Below are 17,604 nucleotides of genomic sequence, written 5' to 3' on the forward strand. Positions count from 1 at the left end.
AAAAATAAAAAAAAAACAACAATTTCAATTTTCAAAATAATCCCCAAAGTAACACCTTGTAGACGAGAAACCTACTATTCATGGGCGATTCCCCATGATCAAATGCTGAATATCCATATATATTTTTTCTAGGAGATTAAATGAATGCAAACATAAAAAGAACGTAATTAAAAAAATATTTTCTGTATATGTTGTGAGCACGATTATTATGCATTTCTATGATTGGTTTGGATTTAGTTATCAATTTAATTAGGTATATATTATGAAGAGATATATATTAGGAGGAGGACACGAACATATTTTGATGGAGTTCTCTTATATCTAAGTAAAATAAGTAATGTACTGGGAAATTTAATGTTTCATTAAGTAATTTGAAAGATAGAACTGAATTTCTTTTAAACTCATCATTTCGTAAGTTCTATGGTCGATACAATGACATTTTCAGCAAATATAATTTATCATATTAATTGTTAGTTCATTATTTATTCACTTAAGGACATACGCAAGGTACCGTACCTACTGATAATTTTTCAAGATATCCTTAATTTAAGATTATTGTGCCATCAGATGTTCATAGACAAAAAATCAGCATGCATTACCAGGGTTTTTTGGAAGATATCAAAATATGAAAATTTTTGCATCATTCAAAGAAAAATATATAAAAAATTACAAAACATTATTTCCTGATTTTTTTTCAATCAAAATTTGTTTTAGTAGAAGTGTACAAATCTATATATAGACATTTAAAGTACTGCACACAGGTTCTTTATTTAGTGGAACTCTTCAACTCCAGGGAAGAACCCAAACTACGTTTCATATGACCTTAAATGACGACAGATATTTCTGTTATTTCCCAATCATGACAAGGAACACACGGCGGGTGTGATTGGTCTGCAGGGGATGTTCATTCCTCCATGGCATCTGATCCCACCTGTGATGTTTTGGAGGTCCGTGTTTGCTCTACTGCTATTTTGTATTGTTTTATGAACTTTCAATCTTGAATACTGTTCTTTATCTCCATACATTTCATCTATTTTCAGTATATTTTTTTAATCTTAATTTTCGATTTACCATGATTTTTTTGTTGATTTTACAAATAACAATGATGTTACATTTCTCTCTTTCTCTCTCTTTTTTTTTTGAAGAAAATTACCATTCCACTGCCATTTTCATCTTATCTTTGCTTTTCATCATTAATTTGAATATAATTTGCTCCATACGATATCTCATCCTCAAAATAAATAACGATAAAAACGAATTTTCCGGAACTGGGGATGTTGTTTTATGAAACAACCGGATAACCCGTTCCTTCCACCACAACAATTTGCCTCTCACAGTCAGTAGTAATCCTATCGTCTGCGCAGTGAGGGGGATTCATTAAAAGGTGTAAGTGGGTAAAGGTTCAGTTGCAAATGTCACAACGTTAAAAGCAGACGATGAAAAGATCGCTCACTTCCAATCTCGTTCTCACTGATAGTTGTACCTTAAGCCTGGAACATTCTTAATGATGTCAAGTACTCTATCGTTAAAGCAGTTGAAACTGCATTCATCTGCAATGGGAATTTACAAAAAATCATAGAGTTGGTGAGAAATAAATTTTAATTGCTCAAATTTACAAGACTGCCGACAGGGTCAAACCAATGCCTGAAGATTTTCAACGCAAACACGTCGCAATGTGATGCAATTATACAGATTTTGTTGACTTTACTCATTATAATTTGAAATAAGCGGATATGTTACTTTAACGATTCAAAATTATTATAGTGTCGATAAATAATGCCGGATGCCTTTTTCAAGTCATCTAGATAAAGACCCCAAGCCTGAAATGGATGATTCCAGGCTTCCAAAGGGAGGTCACCATACAGGAAAGGATATCAATATTGTAGTTATTGGAGTCAAAGGAGTAGGAAAATCAGGTAGGTATTTATTTTTAGCTATAAATGGCTTAAAGCGTATGAAATTTTCAAATATTTCAATTTACATATATATATTAGAGTCCAATTAATATTTCCTTCTAATCAATGGGTTATGACATATAATCAGGCCCTTCACTTTTCGTGATAGAATATCAAATATTTTAAGGGGTAACCGAAACACGCTTTTCTTCGGAGACTTTTGTTTCATTATTATCTGCACAATCCTCTTAATTAGTGAAAAGAAAAAAATAAAACGGACATATTTTTATATGATATTGATGATAATAAAAACTTGTGCGATAGTCAAATTCCTGTTTTGATGCCAGACAAAACTTTAATTCAAATCATTATTAAATCCACAGATTGCAATCTCCGTAAAGGCGTTTCACGAGCATTTTGTGCTCTCCTCCTTCATATTTGACATCTTCTACAAGAGACAACAGTTATATATTGTACTCAAGAACTCATAAGCTTAACTGAACACTTTAAACATTCTGCAGATATTCCATGATTTTGTGATTTTAAAATGTTAACATTTTCCTTGTTGCATAATGTATTTGCATCATACACAACTGGATAGTGAATTTGAGAAAAACATTTCTTTTTTCTAAAATAAAGCAACAAACTGATCAAAGAGATTTTACTAGTCGAAAATTAATAAAAAGTAGAAAGTTTTAAAAACAAATACTACACTGTCTTTATATCTAAATTGGTTTAACTCGGCAGGTGGTCTATTTTCAATGTATAATTGTTCTTCGTGGCATTACTATCTCTGCTTAAAGCTTGTCCTAAATGAGTAAGCACTTCTCAAAGATAAATAATAACAATGCGGAACGTAAGCTCTGCTCTATCATAATCCAATTCAAATAGCTGCATCGACTTTCGCGTTTAATTCTCAGATCTTTTGAAGTTTGTTTTTCGATGCTTTTTACACCAGTAGACAGATTATTTTAACTCAGATTTGATCTAAAGTAGCCTTATTGAGCAATGCTGTAAAAGTTTGCAGCATAAAAAATGTTTGCGATGCAAAACATTCTTGAGGATGTAGCATAACAACATCGAATTTTAATGATGCAAATTAAGATATGGTCAGAAAAATATACACCTAAAATAACGTTTTGAGATTTTGGAATTGATGTCCGTCCACATAGGTACATATTTTTAAGTTATTGAAAAGGTTCTTTTGTTATTTAAAATGCATATCTAAATATGAAGTAAATGTTGATTTGTTTACATACATCTTGTACTTACTGATGAAAAAAATCTGAATTTTCATATATTTGTAGTATTAGTACATGTCAGTAAAGGTACTTTGTATTATTGATATTATATGCTAAAATGCACACTATTTCATGGGAGTTTCCTTGTTAAGTTATTGTGTTCATTAACATGTAAAGAAAACTTATAAACTACTTCATTTTTTCCAGTAATAAGTTAAGTAATTTAAAAAGCAGTCATTAATATATAGTCAACTTCGTTAACTGATACCAAAGTTTTGTGGCGTGCATTTATAGAAATTTGAACGTTTTGCTTCACTCAGTTTCTTAGACATAATCAAATGATATTTTGACTACTAAATGATCCCAATCCACTGTTACCAATTTTTGTGGTAATTTGCTTCATCTGCAATTTTCGTGTCAGTTTGCTCCTGATCATCCACTGAAACAGTAGTTATCTCAAACCCGACGGCAACCTTAAGTTATAGTGAGATCTGCACGTGAAATAAATAACGGGCGAGTGTGTTACGTGATAGACAGATTGAATTAATTTACTCTTGTTTGTCATCTCTCTTATCGTTATTCTTATCAACATCACCTAACTGAGGATAATGGGAGCTCTTCTGTCAGTGCCATCTAAAGTTTCATTTATAACTTTAAATAAGAAGATTTTAGAGGCTAGGTTATAATATATACGGAATGGAAGGGAAAATAATTCTTAGTTTTTAAAAAGGGTTTGTAAGAAGTAATTCATATAGCATTTAAAAATTAAACTTTTTCTCTCCTAATAAGATCATTATATTTAAAATGCTGACTTTTCACGATCGTTGAAATCTCTGTAACGTCATTTCATTTGTCAGTAGCTGAGATTCTTAAACGAATATTTTACTGATGATACCCGACAAGTTCAAACTATCAACTATATTACAAACGAGATGGTTTCAGAAATTCTAGGAGAACAATCATTTTAAACTCACAGAAAATAGTTGGTAAGAAAAAGAACTAACAATTTGCAGTGTGTTAGACAAAACAAACCATGTGTTCTGAAACAAGTATATTTACATTTATAAGCTAGGTAATAGAAAGCATATTATCTGATTAATAAATGAAACGGGCGTTAAAGTACACTCTTTTCCTTTACACTAATTAGTTTTCTTTGTGCAAAATTTTCTTACGGTGTGTTTTTTAACCTTTAAAGCAAAAGATTTTTTTTCATTTTTCTGTTGAATTTCTCAAGCCATAATACACGTATGCGGGCCCTATGTGTCCTTATTCGTCGGTATTTTGAGACAGATTGTTTCAATTCACATCAGCAATTACTCCTTTTCTAAAACTGAATTGATCCGTTTATTTAATTCTACATGTATTTGTGTGAAAAACAATTCACAAGAGACAGCTTGAAACAGACAAAAAAATAAAATTCCGCTTTGTTGTTATTTACATTATGTAATAGACAACCTGTTTATTACAGCATGAATAAAATATCAATTACTTACTAGATACGAGAGGTTCAATAAATTATGCCCTGAACTTATGACATGAAACATAGGTGCTTTTGACTACAAAAGCAAATGTCTGCATGGGACGAACAAAGAACTGTCAGGGCAGAAAGAAAGTTTTAGATGCCATTTTGTCACACCAGCAAAATTTACCAGATTTTTTTAACACTTCGACTTTTTTTAACTTAAATAAATACATCTTTCAGAATAAAGAGAATCATGCCTAGGAAACTATAGGATCTGCCATTCTACATGTAAATGTGTTTTAAAAACATTTAGGAATCTAGAAGGAATCTCATAAAAAAAAAATGTTCCAGGTTACATAGGCATGTGTTTCAGTAAGAGGAGAGTATTAAGGGAAATCATACAAACCATAATAAAATATTTTGGGTTTCTTTGCAAACACCGATGCCTTAAGTTCCGTAAAAATCCCCACCCAAATTGTAAGAACAATTTAAATTCTTATTAGTAAAGCATGATTTAGTTCCTTTAAAGGATCATAAATGGAATAAATGTTCCTTAGAAGACATTGTAACGAAGTCAATGCATGACACTTGCCTGGAATTTTGGCTTTAATTATTTAGATATCAAATAAACCCTTTAACAAGCTACTGATTTCACAATATCTGAAATGAACAATTAGTTGCAATGAAATGCAAGCAATGCAATGTGGGATAGTCAAGTGTCCATTGTAATTTAGAAAAATGAAGATTCCTAAGTCTTTTTCTGCAAAGATTTCTAAGAAAAGTTATAAATGCCGAAATTATTATGCAATATTTGCGGTGATCTTTGGAGATGTAGAGATACCTGTCTACATAGCAAACGTTCCTAGGAATGCGGTTATATCCTAAATTCAAGTATCCAACAATGGGTGCAATTGCTAATTTTAGGTATGCAGCGTCAACAATTTGTTATGTTCTCGTGATTTTTTCTTAAACTCTGCTATAGAAGCTATATTTACAAAGAAATGGTGTGACACACAGATTTTGTTTTAATGTTCTACGCCTTACAGAAAAAGGATCGAGAGAAAAGATAGGAAACATAAACTTATTTAAACATAAAACTCATAAATTTTCACCTAAATGCAATTGGCGTATTTTTTTAAATACATGTCTATGACGTAAGACACGTTTAAGTTTCTATAGCAGAGCTTGATAAAAAGTGTAATATTTTTTCAAGGTCATACTTCAATGTGTTAATCATCCCTTTTGCAACCCCAAGTTAGAAGTCTGGCAATTAAAGGTGTTTCCTTTTTTCATAAAATGTCAAAAGTTTTTTTATGAGCAGATTTATTTATTATCGTACTACTGAACTATTTTCTAAGCTCCAAACCGAAGGTTAAAATGAAAATGTACATATGGCTTTGGAAAAAAACTTAGAACACTACAACCAAAAGGCAATGAGATGCATGGGCATTTCCCTTTTGTTACTAACAATAGCTCATCAGTTCAGCTATTCCAAAGATTATTCATCAAAATTTATTTGTAAAGTGTAAAGAATTTTTTTAAACAACCTCTTATTCACGTTTGTGTTAAATAATGGATGTAATTAACCGATTAACTGTCTAATTACTATGCTTTCTAAGCAGCTGTGTTCATTTACTGCTTCCACTTTATGGCCTTGAGAGCACGTCTTGCAGAGAATTTCTTTCGCGATGCAAAGATAATCCCTTAGTTTATTTTGTGAACCACAAGGGGAAGCTGAAATAATAACTGATAATCCATACCTAAACGTCCACTCAGTGCAAACAACAGGTGATCAGATCGGCATAATTACCAAACTTTAACCTTTGGTTGGCTTTGAATTCTTGCAATATGTATATAAGTAATATGATTTTTTTTCTTCAAAAAGCTAGCTTTGCAAAAGTATTAATTTTCCTATTTATTTTCAAATTTTTAATGACACAAAAAGTTAAATTTTCAAGAACTATATTTTAATGAATTTCTTAGTTTAATTACATTAGTTGCAATTGTAGCTGCCTCAGCAGCAGCTCTTAATCACATCTAAGGATGTCCTCGATTATTTTTAGTGCAGATCTAGAAAACTGAATCGGCATTTGGTTTTGATAAACAACAAATAAGCATGTATTCTCTTTAATTTTACTTTTATACATCAACATAAAAAACGTTGTTTTTGACAATACAGTAAACCAATTTTAGATTGTCCATAGTTAATTTTCTTTTATCTTCTTCAATGTTACATAATAAAAAGAGAATATTTCTATATTAATATTGTCGGCTATTGACCTACAACAAAAAATATTGTACTCATATATAACGGTACTTAGAGGAGAGTCAACAGTCATTTGAATTAATTTACTGATGTTTTCAAGTCTGTACATGCAGTAAAACGAAGATAAGAGGATCCTTTATTTTACAGCTTTTAAAGCACAAATTGACAGACAGGCTCTCACAAACTAGTGATGTTAATATTTAACAAAGGATACAATAATGTACACCACATTGATTAGAATTCCAGCCTCGAACAATGAACTCGACTTCTATACCTATGCATATATACCTGTAGTAAAACCTTCTTTTAAAGAGCAAACATTTTCCTCTTTGTTGTAACAAGCGTGTATTAACGAAAATTTATCTCCAGAAATTATTAGTCAGAATGAAATAAATGAAATAAAACCTAACGTCAATGTACGGATCTGATGTATAAACTGTCAAGAGGAATAAAAAATCTTACGTACACACAACTCATCATCGTCCAAAACCCGCCCTACACGTCGACTTCAGTTTGTTAACCTGTCTGTTCCGTGGCGAAAATTGGGGGTTAAAATCACTCTCTGCCACACATAAAATTAGTAGGATTTATTCATTTAGATTCTCATTTTGCCGGGTGAATACATTGAATATGTCTTTAAAAAAAAGCATACTTTGCAGCATTTTTTATTGTATGCATGTAACTATTTTCATTTTTGTAAGAATCAGGTTTAAGGATTAATAACAGAAAGATTATATGTCTTAATTTAAATAGTTATGCAATAATAGTAATCATAAATCTGTTTTTAAAGCGGATTAATCATTTTGGTGTATACACGCGAGACACTGAGCTCGCGAACATATCTTGCGTATATTAGAACTTAAGTAGATGGTATTCACCAGTTACCTCAATGCATAGAAAGTTTTTCCCACTAATAAAGATTTAATATCCATCTCGCCAAACTAAGGTGTTGATAAAAATATTGATCTACATTACCCTGTCACTCTCTTAAGTAAAAATATAAAATCATAATTGAATATAGTTTTATGTTCAGGAAAACATACTCAATATTTTTATGGCACAATTAATATTTCATGACCATTATTGTAAAGAAACATAATATTGAACGAAAGAACTTATTTAGGATAATAACTATTGCATCTGATAATGATATAAATATAATTTGCATTTTTTATAGCTCTAACAGTACGCTTCATGACAAAGAGATTCATCGGGGACTATGATTCTCAGATTGGTAAGGTTTTTTTTATCATTAATTTGTATTTTAAAAAAATTATTGTGATTTATTTCTTTCTAAATTTTTTCATTTAAAATCTGAGACATTCTATTGCAATCTCTATTGGTACAACCGATTGCGCCAGTTATTAGCAGACCTATTTTTGAATTCATATGAAGCAGAATTTGTCCAAAATCCTGTATTTGAAAAAAAAAATACTGGCTGTAGCCTTCAACTCGACATTTTGATATTATATAAATGAAGTATTGTCAATTTACAATGGTTATTTCCATTCTTATGTCAATACGATATATCCCGGTGAGCTTGAGATAAAAGATACCACAGAGTCTCACACATCTATTTCATATTTGGACATTTTACTTGAAAAAGACGTTAAAGTTAATCTAACAACCGAGCTCTTTGATAAACGTGGTGATTTTTAAGTTTTTCAATAGTCAACCTCCCTTACTTATGCAACAATATACCTTCATCACCTGCATACTTGGGATTATATCCCTCAGTTAATTCGATACGCAAGAGAATGTTCTATGTATGAGCAATATCTAAAACGAGGTAATTTACTGACAAACACGTTGATGAAATGAAAATATCAGTAGTCTCGTTTATAGTCATCATTTCGTAAGTTCTTTGGTCGAAACAATGATCTTGTAAGCATATTATACAGTTTATCATTTAGTCAAATGCTGACGGGCGTTTTCCATTTTAGTTGTAAGAATATTAATTTATTACTCAATGAATTGTCGACGGATTTTCCCATTTTTCCCTGATCATGACAAAGATCACACGGCGGGTGTGACAGGTTGGCAGAGGGTGCTCACTCCTACATGGCACATGATCTCACCTCTGATGTTTGATGTTCTTGTATACTCCAAATCGCATTGTTTAATGGAATTTTGAGCTTGAATCCTGTTCGTTCTCTCCATATGTTTCAGATTAAAGATTATAATCTAAAATAAAGAATTAATGAACTGTAAATTACTTTCCATTCTAATTTCGCGAGTCTGACTGTTCGCCAAATTTTTAATTCGCGTATATTCATTATGTAAGAATTATACGCTATAAACAAACCACAATAGTAGGCTATATAGTGTAGATAAGGTGTAGTGAAAGTATAGTGGTATATAGTGGTCCACCTTTAAAAATATCACAGCCTCTTCCTGGTTTTAATTTCAATGTAAAAAAAAATCCTTGATCAATGTAAACTGTTATATATTTTTGCACGTACAATGAACTCTCGATTGAATCCACAGGAACTATTTTTAGAAAAGCCTTATTTATATGGAATAAAAATTTTTGATTAAAAGTTAAAAAAAATTGAATGTCAGAGGTATGTAAAAAAAAAAAAAAAAAGGTTGAAACCCTCTAGTGTATAAACGTCATACATATAAATCTATATTCATCAATTTGTTTGTTTCAAGAAAGTTTGATAAAACATAAAACACTAGTTTCAAAATAATTTATTGTCTGAGACACCAGCAAGAAAATAGATTATTACTGACAAAGTGAATGAAATACGCAAGTGTTAAGTGCATGATATTTAATAAGTAGCTTGTTAGTGTCAAGTTTAGCAAGACCCAGAGGAAACAAATCTCGTTAAAAATTAATCTGCGCCCTGCTCTTCATGAACGCACTGAAAAAACTCTGATAGAAACTTTTCAAGGTCTTATCCATTAAATTTTCGAAAAATATATTTACTACAGGTTTTATTACATGTGGTGCATACTGGTTTTATTCTTTTTAGATAGATAAAGATAGTTTATCAAAGTTGAGTTCATTTCTTCTCATTGAATATTTTGATCATTTATAGATCAAACTGTCAAAGTTTTGTTTTTTCAGAAAATAGAACTTAAAAATAAAACAGGCTTTTACAATCTATGTATACCACAGATGATTATTAAAACGTAACAAGACAGAGAATGTTGTTTTTTTTTTCTTTTCTTTTTTTTTTTTTTGAGTCTAAAGCGGAGCAGGGATACACTGTTTTAGTTTGAAACTTAAATTTTATTTATATTTTTTTTACAGAGGCTATATACACTAAACAGTGCTCATTGGACGGAAAGACGATCACAGTACATATCCTAGACACTGCCTGGCAGGTAATACTTAATCATCAAAATAAATATAAAGAAAGGGAAAATGTTTAACTAGATCATTATATACAAAAACAAGAGAAGAACAGTCTTATGGCACTTTATATATACACTGTCCTATGTTCTTCGAATACTCCAGACAGTGCAGTCTGTTTGAAACGGATGAAGTGCTATTTGGTCTAATTAATACAAGCTAGATATAAATAATCGTGAAGAATTTGATGAATTTAAGCTGATGTCAGATTTATAAACTTCAATTAGTATAAGAAACTCATATCCTTATCATCTGAGTTGTATCTCAACTCTCCATACAATTTGTAGAATACATTAACAAAAATATAGGACGCTGTGTAGTTTGATCCAAGAGCAGTATTAGCAATGTATATATACTGTTTGAGCTGATAATGCTTTTATATTTTGTATCTTGATAGAGATAGCTATACAATTAGTAAAAAATATAATAATAATAATCGTATGCTGTTTTTCCTTGGCTTAAAACAGATGCATGTATCAGAAACCTTATTATGACACGGTAATGATAGAATTACACTTCAAAGCTTCATTCAAAGTATGATACTTGTGTTTGTAGTCAGCATATGGTAGAAAGATTTTGCTGGAATTTTTTTTCCTTTATGTAATAGACAGTGGTAAAACACTGAAAACTAGCTTATACATGAGCACTGAGCTCATAAAATGATACCCTGCCTTCAATATTTCAATATGATTATAATAGCAATGCCCATGTTTTGCTATGGGAGTCGAGAAATAAGTGCCAGATCAAAATAGTAAAGGACATGAACTACATGTACGTTACTGTGATTCTGTAAAAGTTTCAATTTAATGAAAAATTGGTACCCCTGAAAAATTAACGTAAAAATAAACGTAATAAGGAACGGACTTTTTTTTCCTGCAATGGTTGTGTACACTTCATCGTCATTTAACGTATATACGTCACCCTCTTACATTTGACCACGGCAGTTTTGAAGGGCGTAAATTTTTTCAACGAAATAAAAAAAAAAGCATTTTTCTCTTGATTTAAACAAATTTTAGATTTCTCTGTGAACAGCAAAATGTTGAGGTTTGGAAATAGGAAAATCATGTTAATATTATTGAATAATGATATGAAGATATAATTCATTTCTGCATTTGAACAGCTATATCTTGCATTGATATTAAAAGGACGCTAGAGTTCAATTGACAACATTTATGTAGTCTTCGGTGACCGGGTCTTCCAGCAAATATCTATCCTCTGCTGACAGATGGCATATAAACAAAAGTATCATACTTTGAATGCAATCAGCTGGTGACCTATTTTTATGTTCTTATGAGGCAGAATTTATTCAAACACCTCTATGAAAAAAAAAAAACACACTTTATTGCTGTTGCCTTCAAATCAACATTAATTAATGTTAACAATGTATTTTCAAGTAACATAAGTTTCAATTATATGTTGATTCGATGTAAAATTTTAATAGTGAAATTAAAGACACCACAGAATGTTTTGAATGGGTTTTTTTTTTCTAACTAAAGACAGTAGGAGCCAATTCAACTGACAACTATATTGTATAGCAAACAAGTAGCATTTGACTTTTAATGGTCAGCTTCCCATATTTTTGAAGTGTTATCCCCTATCACCTACATTTAATGTTTACATCTCCCAACTAATTCGACACTCGATTAGATGCTCCGAGCATGTCCAATTTTTTCTAAATAATAAATTTTGAAGTTGGTTTGGAATTTAAGTTGTTCCTACAGGGGTTTCAACAGTGTCTTTAAAACTCAGAATTTCGTAAATAATAAAGTTGGTATCATGACCTTTAAGTAAAATAACTTAACGCTGGGTAGTATTTTGCTGAATTTTTAGGCCTTTGTTTTTATATTGAATTTAACTATGGAATGTTTCGTTTATATGATAAATACATAGTACTCAAGGCGGATGTGGCTGATAAGCAGGGGATGCTTACTCCTCCAATACACCTGGTCCCTAGACCATAAACTGAGAACAGACTTAAGTCAAAATTTCAAATCTATGTAACATTTGAAATAATTTTGATTACAAAAGAAAATTTTTACCATATGTTTAAATTGGAATATTGTACCATCCTACAAATTTTCAATATTGTATGTATTATAAATCACATGCTATTCAAAATCATAATTTTGACTTAAGTCTTTTCTCAGTTTATAGTATTCGGGCCAGATCTCACCTATGGAATTTCAAGGGTCTGTGTTTAATGTCCTTTGCACAGATTTGTATGAATTATATATACATGTTTTTAATTGATCACCGTTCTTGATATTTTCACCTTGAATTGTTGGTCGAATAAAAAAGCATTTTTTTAATTTCATAAATTTAAGTGTCTCTTTAAAGAAAAAAAATATATCACTAAGATTTTTTTTAGGCTTTAGTCGCCTTCTAGAGATGAATAGAGAAACTAGGACGAGGTGTTACGCAAAATTCGGAATGTCATTAAGTTCACAAAATCGATTTACATATCTGGAAAAGAAGTCTTTAGAGATATCCCATAGATTATTGGCATATTTTTTCAAACACGTAAAAACTTTATTTATCTAACCATCACGGAAAGTGTATTTAGATAGCATCAGTGCCAAGTTTTCAGATGGAAAGATTCAAATCCAATAGTTATTAGGCGATACTAATGGCTTACAGAGACATTCGAGTTACTTAACGTAATTATCGCATAGTTATGATCATTTTTACACTTTTGTTTGTCGTATAAAGATAATCAGGGATCATAAGAGGCGCCAGAAAATAGACAATGTATGTTTTTATAATGCATTTTTCTTTTAAATTGAAATAATATCAATAGTTCAATAGTTCCCATGCTGATTTTAGGTGCTGGAATAAAGGAAGCGTTATCTCAATCAAATAAATTTGATTTATAGTTGCTTAATAAGGCTCATTTCAGTTAAGAGAGATCAGAAGTTTATTAAGATAAAATATTTTCTCACAAGACATTTAGTACATTTTTTGTAATTCCATTTTTTAACTTGTCCAGAATTAAACTACATCTATCTGTATTGCAAGCATTAAAAAAGATTTTTTAAAAGGAAAGAAGGACACATTTCTTGATGCACATATGTATATTGATAATGATTAAAAATGGATATTTTTTTTTACATGTAAATCAAAACGGGCTCTCTTCACATCTTCTTGAAACTATCCTATGATTTTACTGTAAATAATGCTCATCTATATAATTTCATAAATGTTTCCATGGTTACAAGAAACCACTGTGTATCTTTCATGTTTTATATTTTATTAGTTCTAAATTTGCGGTAAATATTCACAAACAGCAGAATAGACATTAAATATCTGACCGACATGATTTAGATGAAAGCTTAAAAAAATGAGATCTAGGGTATACTCCAAACTGTAGACCTCGCCAGAGAAATACAACTATAAAATCAATGCTTAATGATCTTTATATCAGTACACCTGTACCTGAACTGTTTCATGTTGGATGATGAAAGAATGTAATTATGTGTTCTTGTAAATATACACTTTTTGATATTTCGACTTGTATATCAACCTGTACATTTTGATTAGATATCGTAATCCTTTGTATTTATTCTTGAAGATAACATTAATTATTTTTATATGATAACCATCAAATTGATATTTTTTTATTTATCTTGCTGAAACTGAATATTATTGGGGGGTTTTTGCGCTCAGCATGAACACAGCAGTCGTTTTATAAATTGTTCATAAAAGAAACTAAATGAAGTAAAACTCCCTAACCCTTTTAAGAATTGGGTTGATTTTTATTACATTTTCTACATCTTTAAACAAATATTTAAAGCAATAAATATTATTTTTTACATCATCTTAAGGCCGGTATACACGATGAGATTTGTAGTATAATACAAGTATTATAATACTTTTGTATTATAATACTTTCCCGTACTCACGCTAATACATATCTTATAAGATTGTAAATAAACTACGTATTTCAACGTGTTTTTCCCCGCCATATATCTCTCTCTGTCAAAGTAATAAAATTGGAGGATGAGGTTCTGATAGCAGTGTCTATCATCTTACTCTGCACTGCTTGATATATTCGACAAGTCCTTTTCTCCTTCCCATTAAGACACGAGTTTTTCGATGTCTTTACTTGTAAAGTCAACCATTATTATTTACCATGTGCTTTTTTAGTAATGATAAAAATAGGATGACCCCTTGTGTCATAACATTTCATTGGTTGAAAGTGATAGGTATGTTAAGACTTGTATTAATTAGGAAATAGAGCATTGCTCTGTTCTTAATAGTTTTATAAGATTCGAAAAATCTTATGATAAACTGTATTAAGAGTGTATACACAGTAAGATTTTATATTTTAATACAAATCTTATAATACAAATCTTACCGTGTATACCGGCCTTTATATTTGAACGCTAATGTCATTTAATTCAAAGCAGCCAAACATCTCACAAACCATTCCATTATCGCACTGAACTGACCAACATCATTTCTCATTTCGTTTTGTTCGCTCAGCAATCATTGCAACAAAAACCTTTTATTTAAGTATGGATTTAAATTATTCATTCGTCTAAATCTTTTTTTTTTTTTTTTTTTTTTTTTTTTTTTTTTTTTTTTGTAGTCATCAAGGGCATAGTGACCTAAATGATTTTTTAATTATACAGTGTACCTTGTTATTTTCATTAAAATTCTTCTTTTCTAACCAGTATCAATCCAATTGTTCCTTAATGATTTTCGATCAAAGAAATGCAAAAACAAAATTGCATTTATTCATGATGGAGGACTTCAATGTTTACATGTACTAATAAAATTTATTCATATTTTTGACAATTCTATATTTTTTCCCATTATTTCAGGCCAACGGCTTCACAATCAAAGACGACCAAATAGTTTGGGCGGATGCAATTATGATGGTTTATTCCATTACCGATAGAGAAAGCTTTCTAAAATTGAAGGAATTTGCTGATTATGTAATTGCCAAGAAGACAGATAGTAAAACCGTCATGGCACTCATAGCTAATAAAAGTGATCTCGTGCATATGTGCACTGTAACAAATGTTGAAGCTACTCAGTTTTGTGCCGAGTACAACTGCTTATTCTTTGAGACTTCTGCAAGTGAAAGTTATAATTCGGTGACAAATGCTTACATTTCAGTTTGTAGGCAAGTGAAATTGACACATAAGAAGAGAGAAAAAATTTCCAAGTTTATGCAGAATCCCGCCATTAAAGCAAAACTCCAGATCCGAAATCCAATTCGAGGCTTAGAAATGAAATGGAGGTCACGTGCCCCTACCATGTGAATAAGACAAAGAAATCGTATCTGAACTTTTAGAAAGAAAGAAACGATGAACAACTTAGATGTTCATGTACGTGAGGAATGTGAAGTTATTGATTTTAAACATGTGATAAAAGTATTGACTAGCATTATCATTTAAACAGACTTTATATTTTAATTGAAGGAAGTGACATTCATCGATTCATGTGCAACATAATTTTCATTATCGTATTCTTGTCCATATTCATTATATTATAAAGCACAGTATCCACACATAATATTTTGTTATTCATATAAAGAAGAAAAAAAGTTTTTGCTTTATTTTTTCTTTCCTATTTACTAGATGTTTTGCAAATGAAATAGCAAATTATCAAAATATTTATTAAATATATCTTATTTGAAACAATTGGTAGCATAAAAAAAACTTCTCTAATAAACCGTACATCCTTTACAAGAAAAAAAAATTTGAAGGCCACATAAAACATTATTCTATGGGTTCTTTTCAACTTATTGGTCTGCGTAGCGCTATTTTCATAGAATGTAAAGCATTTTGATGGACATTATACACTGCGAAATACATATACACTATATTTACTAACCTTGAACCGACATGCTGTTAACATGCGTTAAAAACATTTCAAAGACGTCTTATCAGAAATGTACATGCTATAATCTTAATTTTATTTTTACAATTTTCAGTGCGCAAAAAGATGGACGTCTGCGAGGAGGATGATTGTGTAAAAAAGGGAGCAAATTTGGGAAAATTGATTGTCGTACGATTTTTTAAAATTATTTTGTCGACAATTTTTTTCATTAACGAATATAGCACTTGTGTTGAAACAGGGTTATATAGAGTTCAACGTAGTGATATTCAACCAATTATTTGAACTTTCCATCATATGGAAAATCTATATATCGTATCTTAATAACCTTGTTCTTATTTTTTGTGCGTTGTTTTTACTTTCTGATCATTGAGAGTTCCTTTAATACCCAAGATAATTTCATCATAAAATCATGATTTTGACCACTTATTTAAGTCTTTTTAACCCCTATGTTGTTATGTTGATTTTAGAGTTGGTTTACACAGCAAGCATTTGGTTGATTTCGATTGCATGCATGTTTGCGAATATATTATAATAAAATGGAACTAAGGAGCTGCTACAGCAGTTCAGGATATTAATTTACTTAAAGCTAATTATTAACCTGGTATTGCAACTTTTGCATTTGGAAATTATTAAACATTTAGGGCTTAGTTGAAATATTCCTCACATGCTTTGATATTTTGGAACAATTAACTGCTGAGCCTTTCAAAATTCTTAAGTGAGCTCATCCAGTTATCGAAAATCTTGTTGTTCATGAATCATAAGTTCTTTTGCTATATAATCTAATGCAATCTTGTTACATCTAGTGTGTTTCAATCAGAAACTGAGTGCTTAAAGGAATCGGCTGATAAAAGCCCGTGCTGTGCAAAAATCGTTAAATGTTTTTTTTTTTTTTTTTTTTTGCTTTAAAAGGATCGTTTAATTTTCAAAAAAAACTTTTACATAAAAAGGTGAAAATATAAAACAAAAGCAATTGGTTAAGCAAAAATTCTTATAGCTCGTGAAATGTTGCAATCAACAAAACATACGCAAGTGCATGTTCTGTGTATAATAAATCAATTAAGTGGGCAGTTTAATGACCAATAAGTTGATGTTACAGAATCATCAATGTCTAGTTAAAAGTTGCAACTATGGTTAATACAAAGACAATGACAATTGCTTTAAAACTTCTGAGCGATTAAAGGTTGACTGATTATAAGCTAGGCCATTCATCCTACAATGAATTGAAATTAGCCAATCAAAACAATGACCTCAATGTGAACATATTCGGTCCACAGGGGATATTTTTTCTCTTATTGATTCTGAATTCCCTTGGGCATGTGAGTGAATATTGAATTCGATTATTTCTACTAATTCATGTCTTCATATGTGAACAAATCTAAGTGTTTTACGACAAAGCCAGTTAGGATTTTTTTTTCTCCAAAATCTAAACAGACAGTTGTAATAAAAAGCACCTGAAATCATATTTTGTCTAGTTCTAATAACATTAAGATATCCTCCATGCGTCTAGGCAATATGTCAGTTTACTATTCACT

At 30.6% G+C, this 17,604-nt stretch overlaps 1 protein-coding gene across 1 annotated transcript; it reads left to right on the forward strand.

The window, feature by feature from the left end:
* Positions 1-1,311: 1,311 nt before the first annotated feature.
* Positions 1,312-15,745, forward strand: LOC134281695 (ras-related and estrogen-regulated growth inhibitor-like protein). Its single transcript, XM_062764127.1, has 4 exons — positions 1,312-1,916; positions 8,042-8,098; positions 10,124-10,197; positions 15,049-15,745. Exons 1-4 carry the CDS (start codon positions 1,784-1,786, stop codon positions 15,490-15,492), a joined length of 708 nt encoding a protein of 235 aa, XP_062620111.1. The 5' UTR covers positions 1,312-1,783; the 3' UTR covers positions 15,493-15,745.
* Positions 15,746-17,604: the final 1,859 nt, after the last annotated feature.

This window comes from Saccostrea cucullata, unplaced genomic scaffold (assembly GCF_032062105.1).
Source record: "Saccostrea cucullata isolate Sc308-1 unplaced genomic scaffold, CSIRO_AGI_Scuc_v1 ctg286, whole genome shotgun sequence".
In the NCBI taxonomy this organism is placed as follows: domain Eukaryota; kingdom Metazoa; phylum Mollusca; class Bivalvia; order Ostreida; family Ostreidae; genus Saccostrea; species Saccostrea cuccullata.

Coding starts and splice junctions, on each gene's coding strand:
- LOC134281695 (XM_062764127.1), top strand. CDS start 1,784: ATGCCTTTTTCAAGTCATCTAGATAAAGACCCCAAGCCTGAAATGGAT. Junction 8,099..10,123: donor GGACTATGATTCTCAGATTG/GTAAGGTTTTTT, acceptor TTTTTTTTACAG/AGGCTATATACACTAAACAG. Junction 10,198..15,048: donor TCCTAGACACTGCCTGGCAG/GTAATACTTAAT, acceptor CCATTATTTCAG/GCCAACGGCTTCACAATCAA.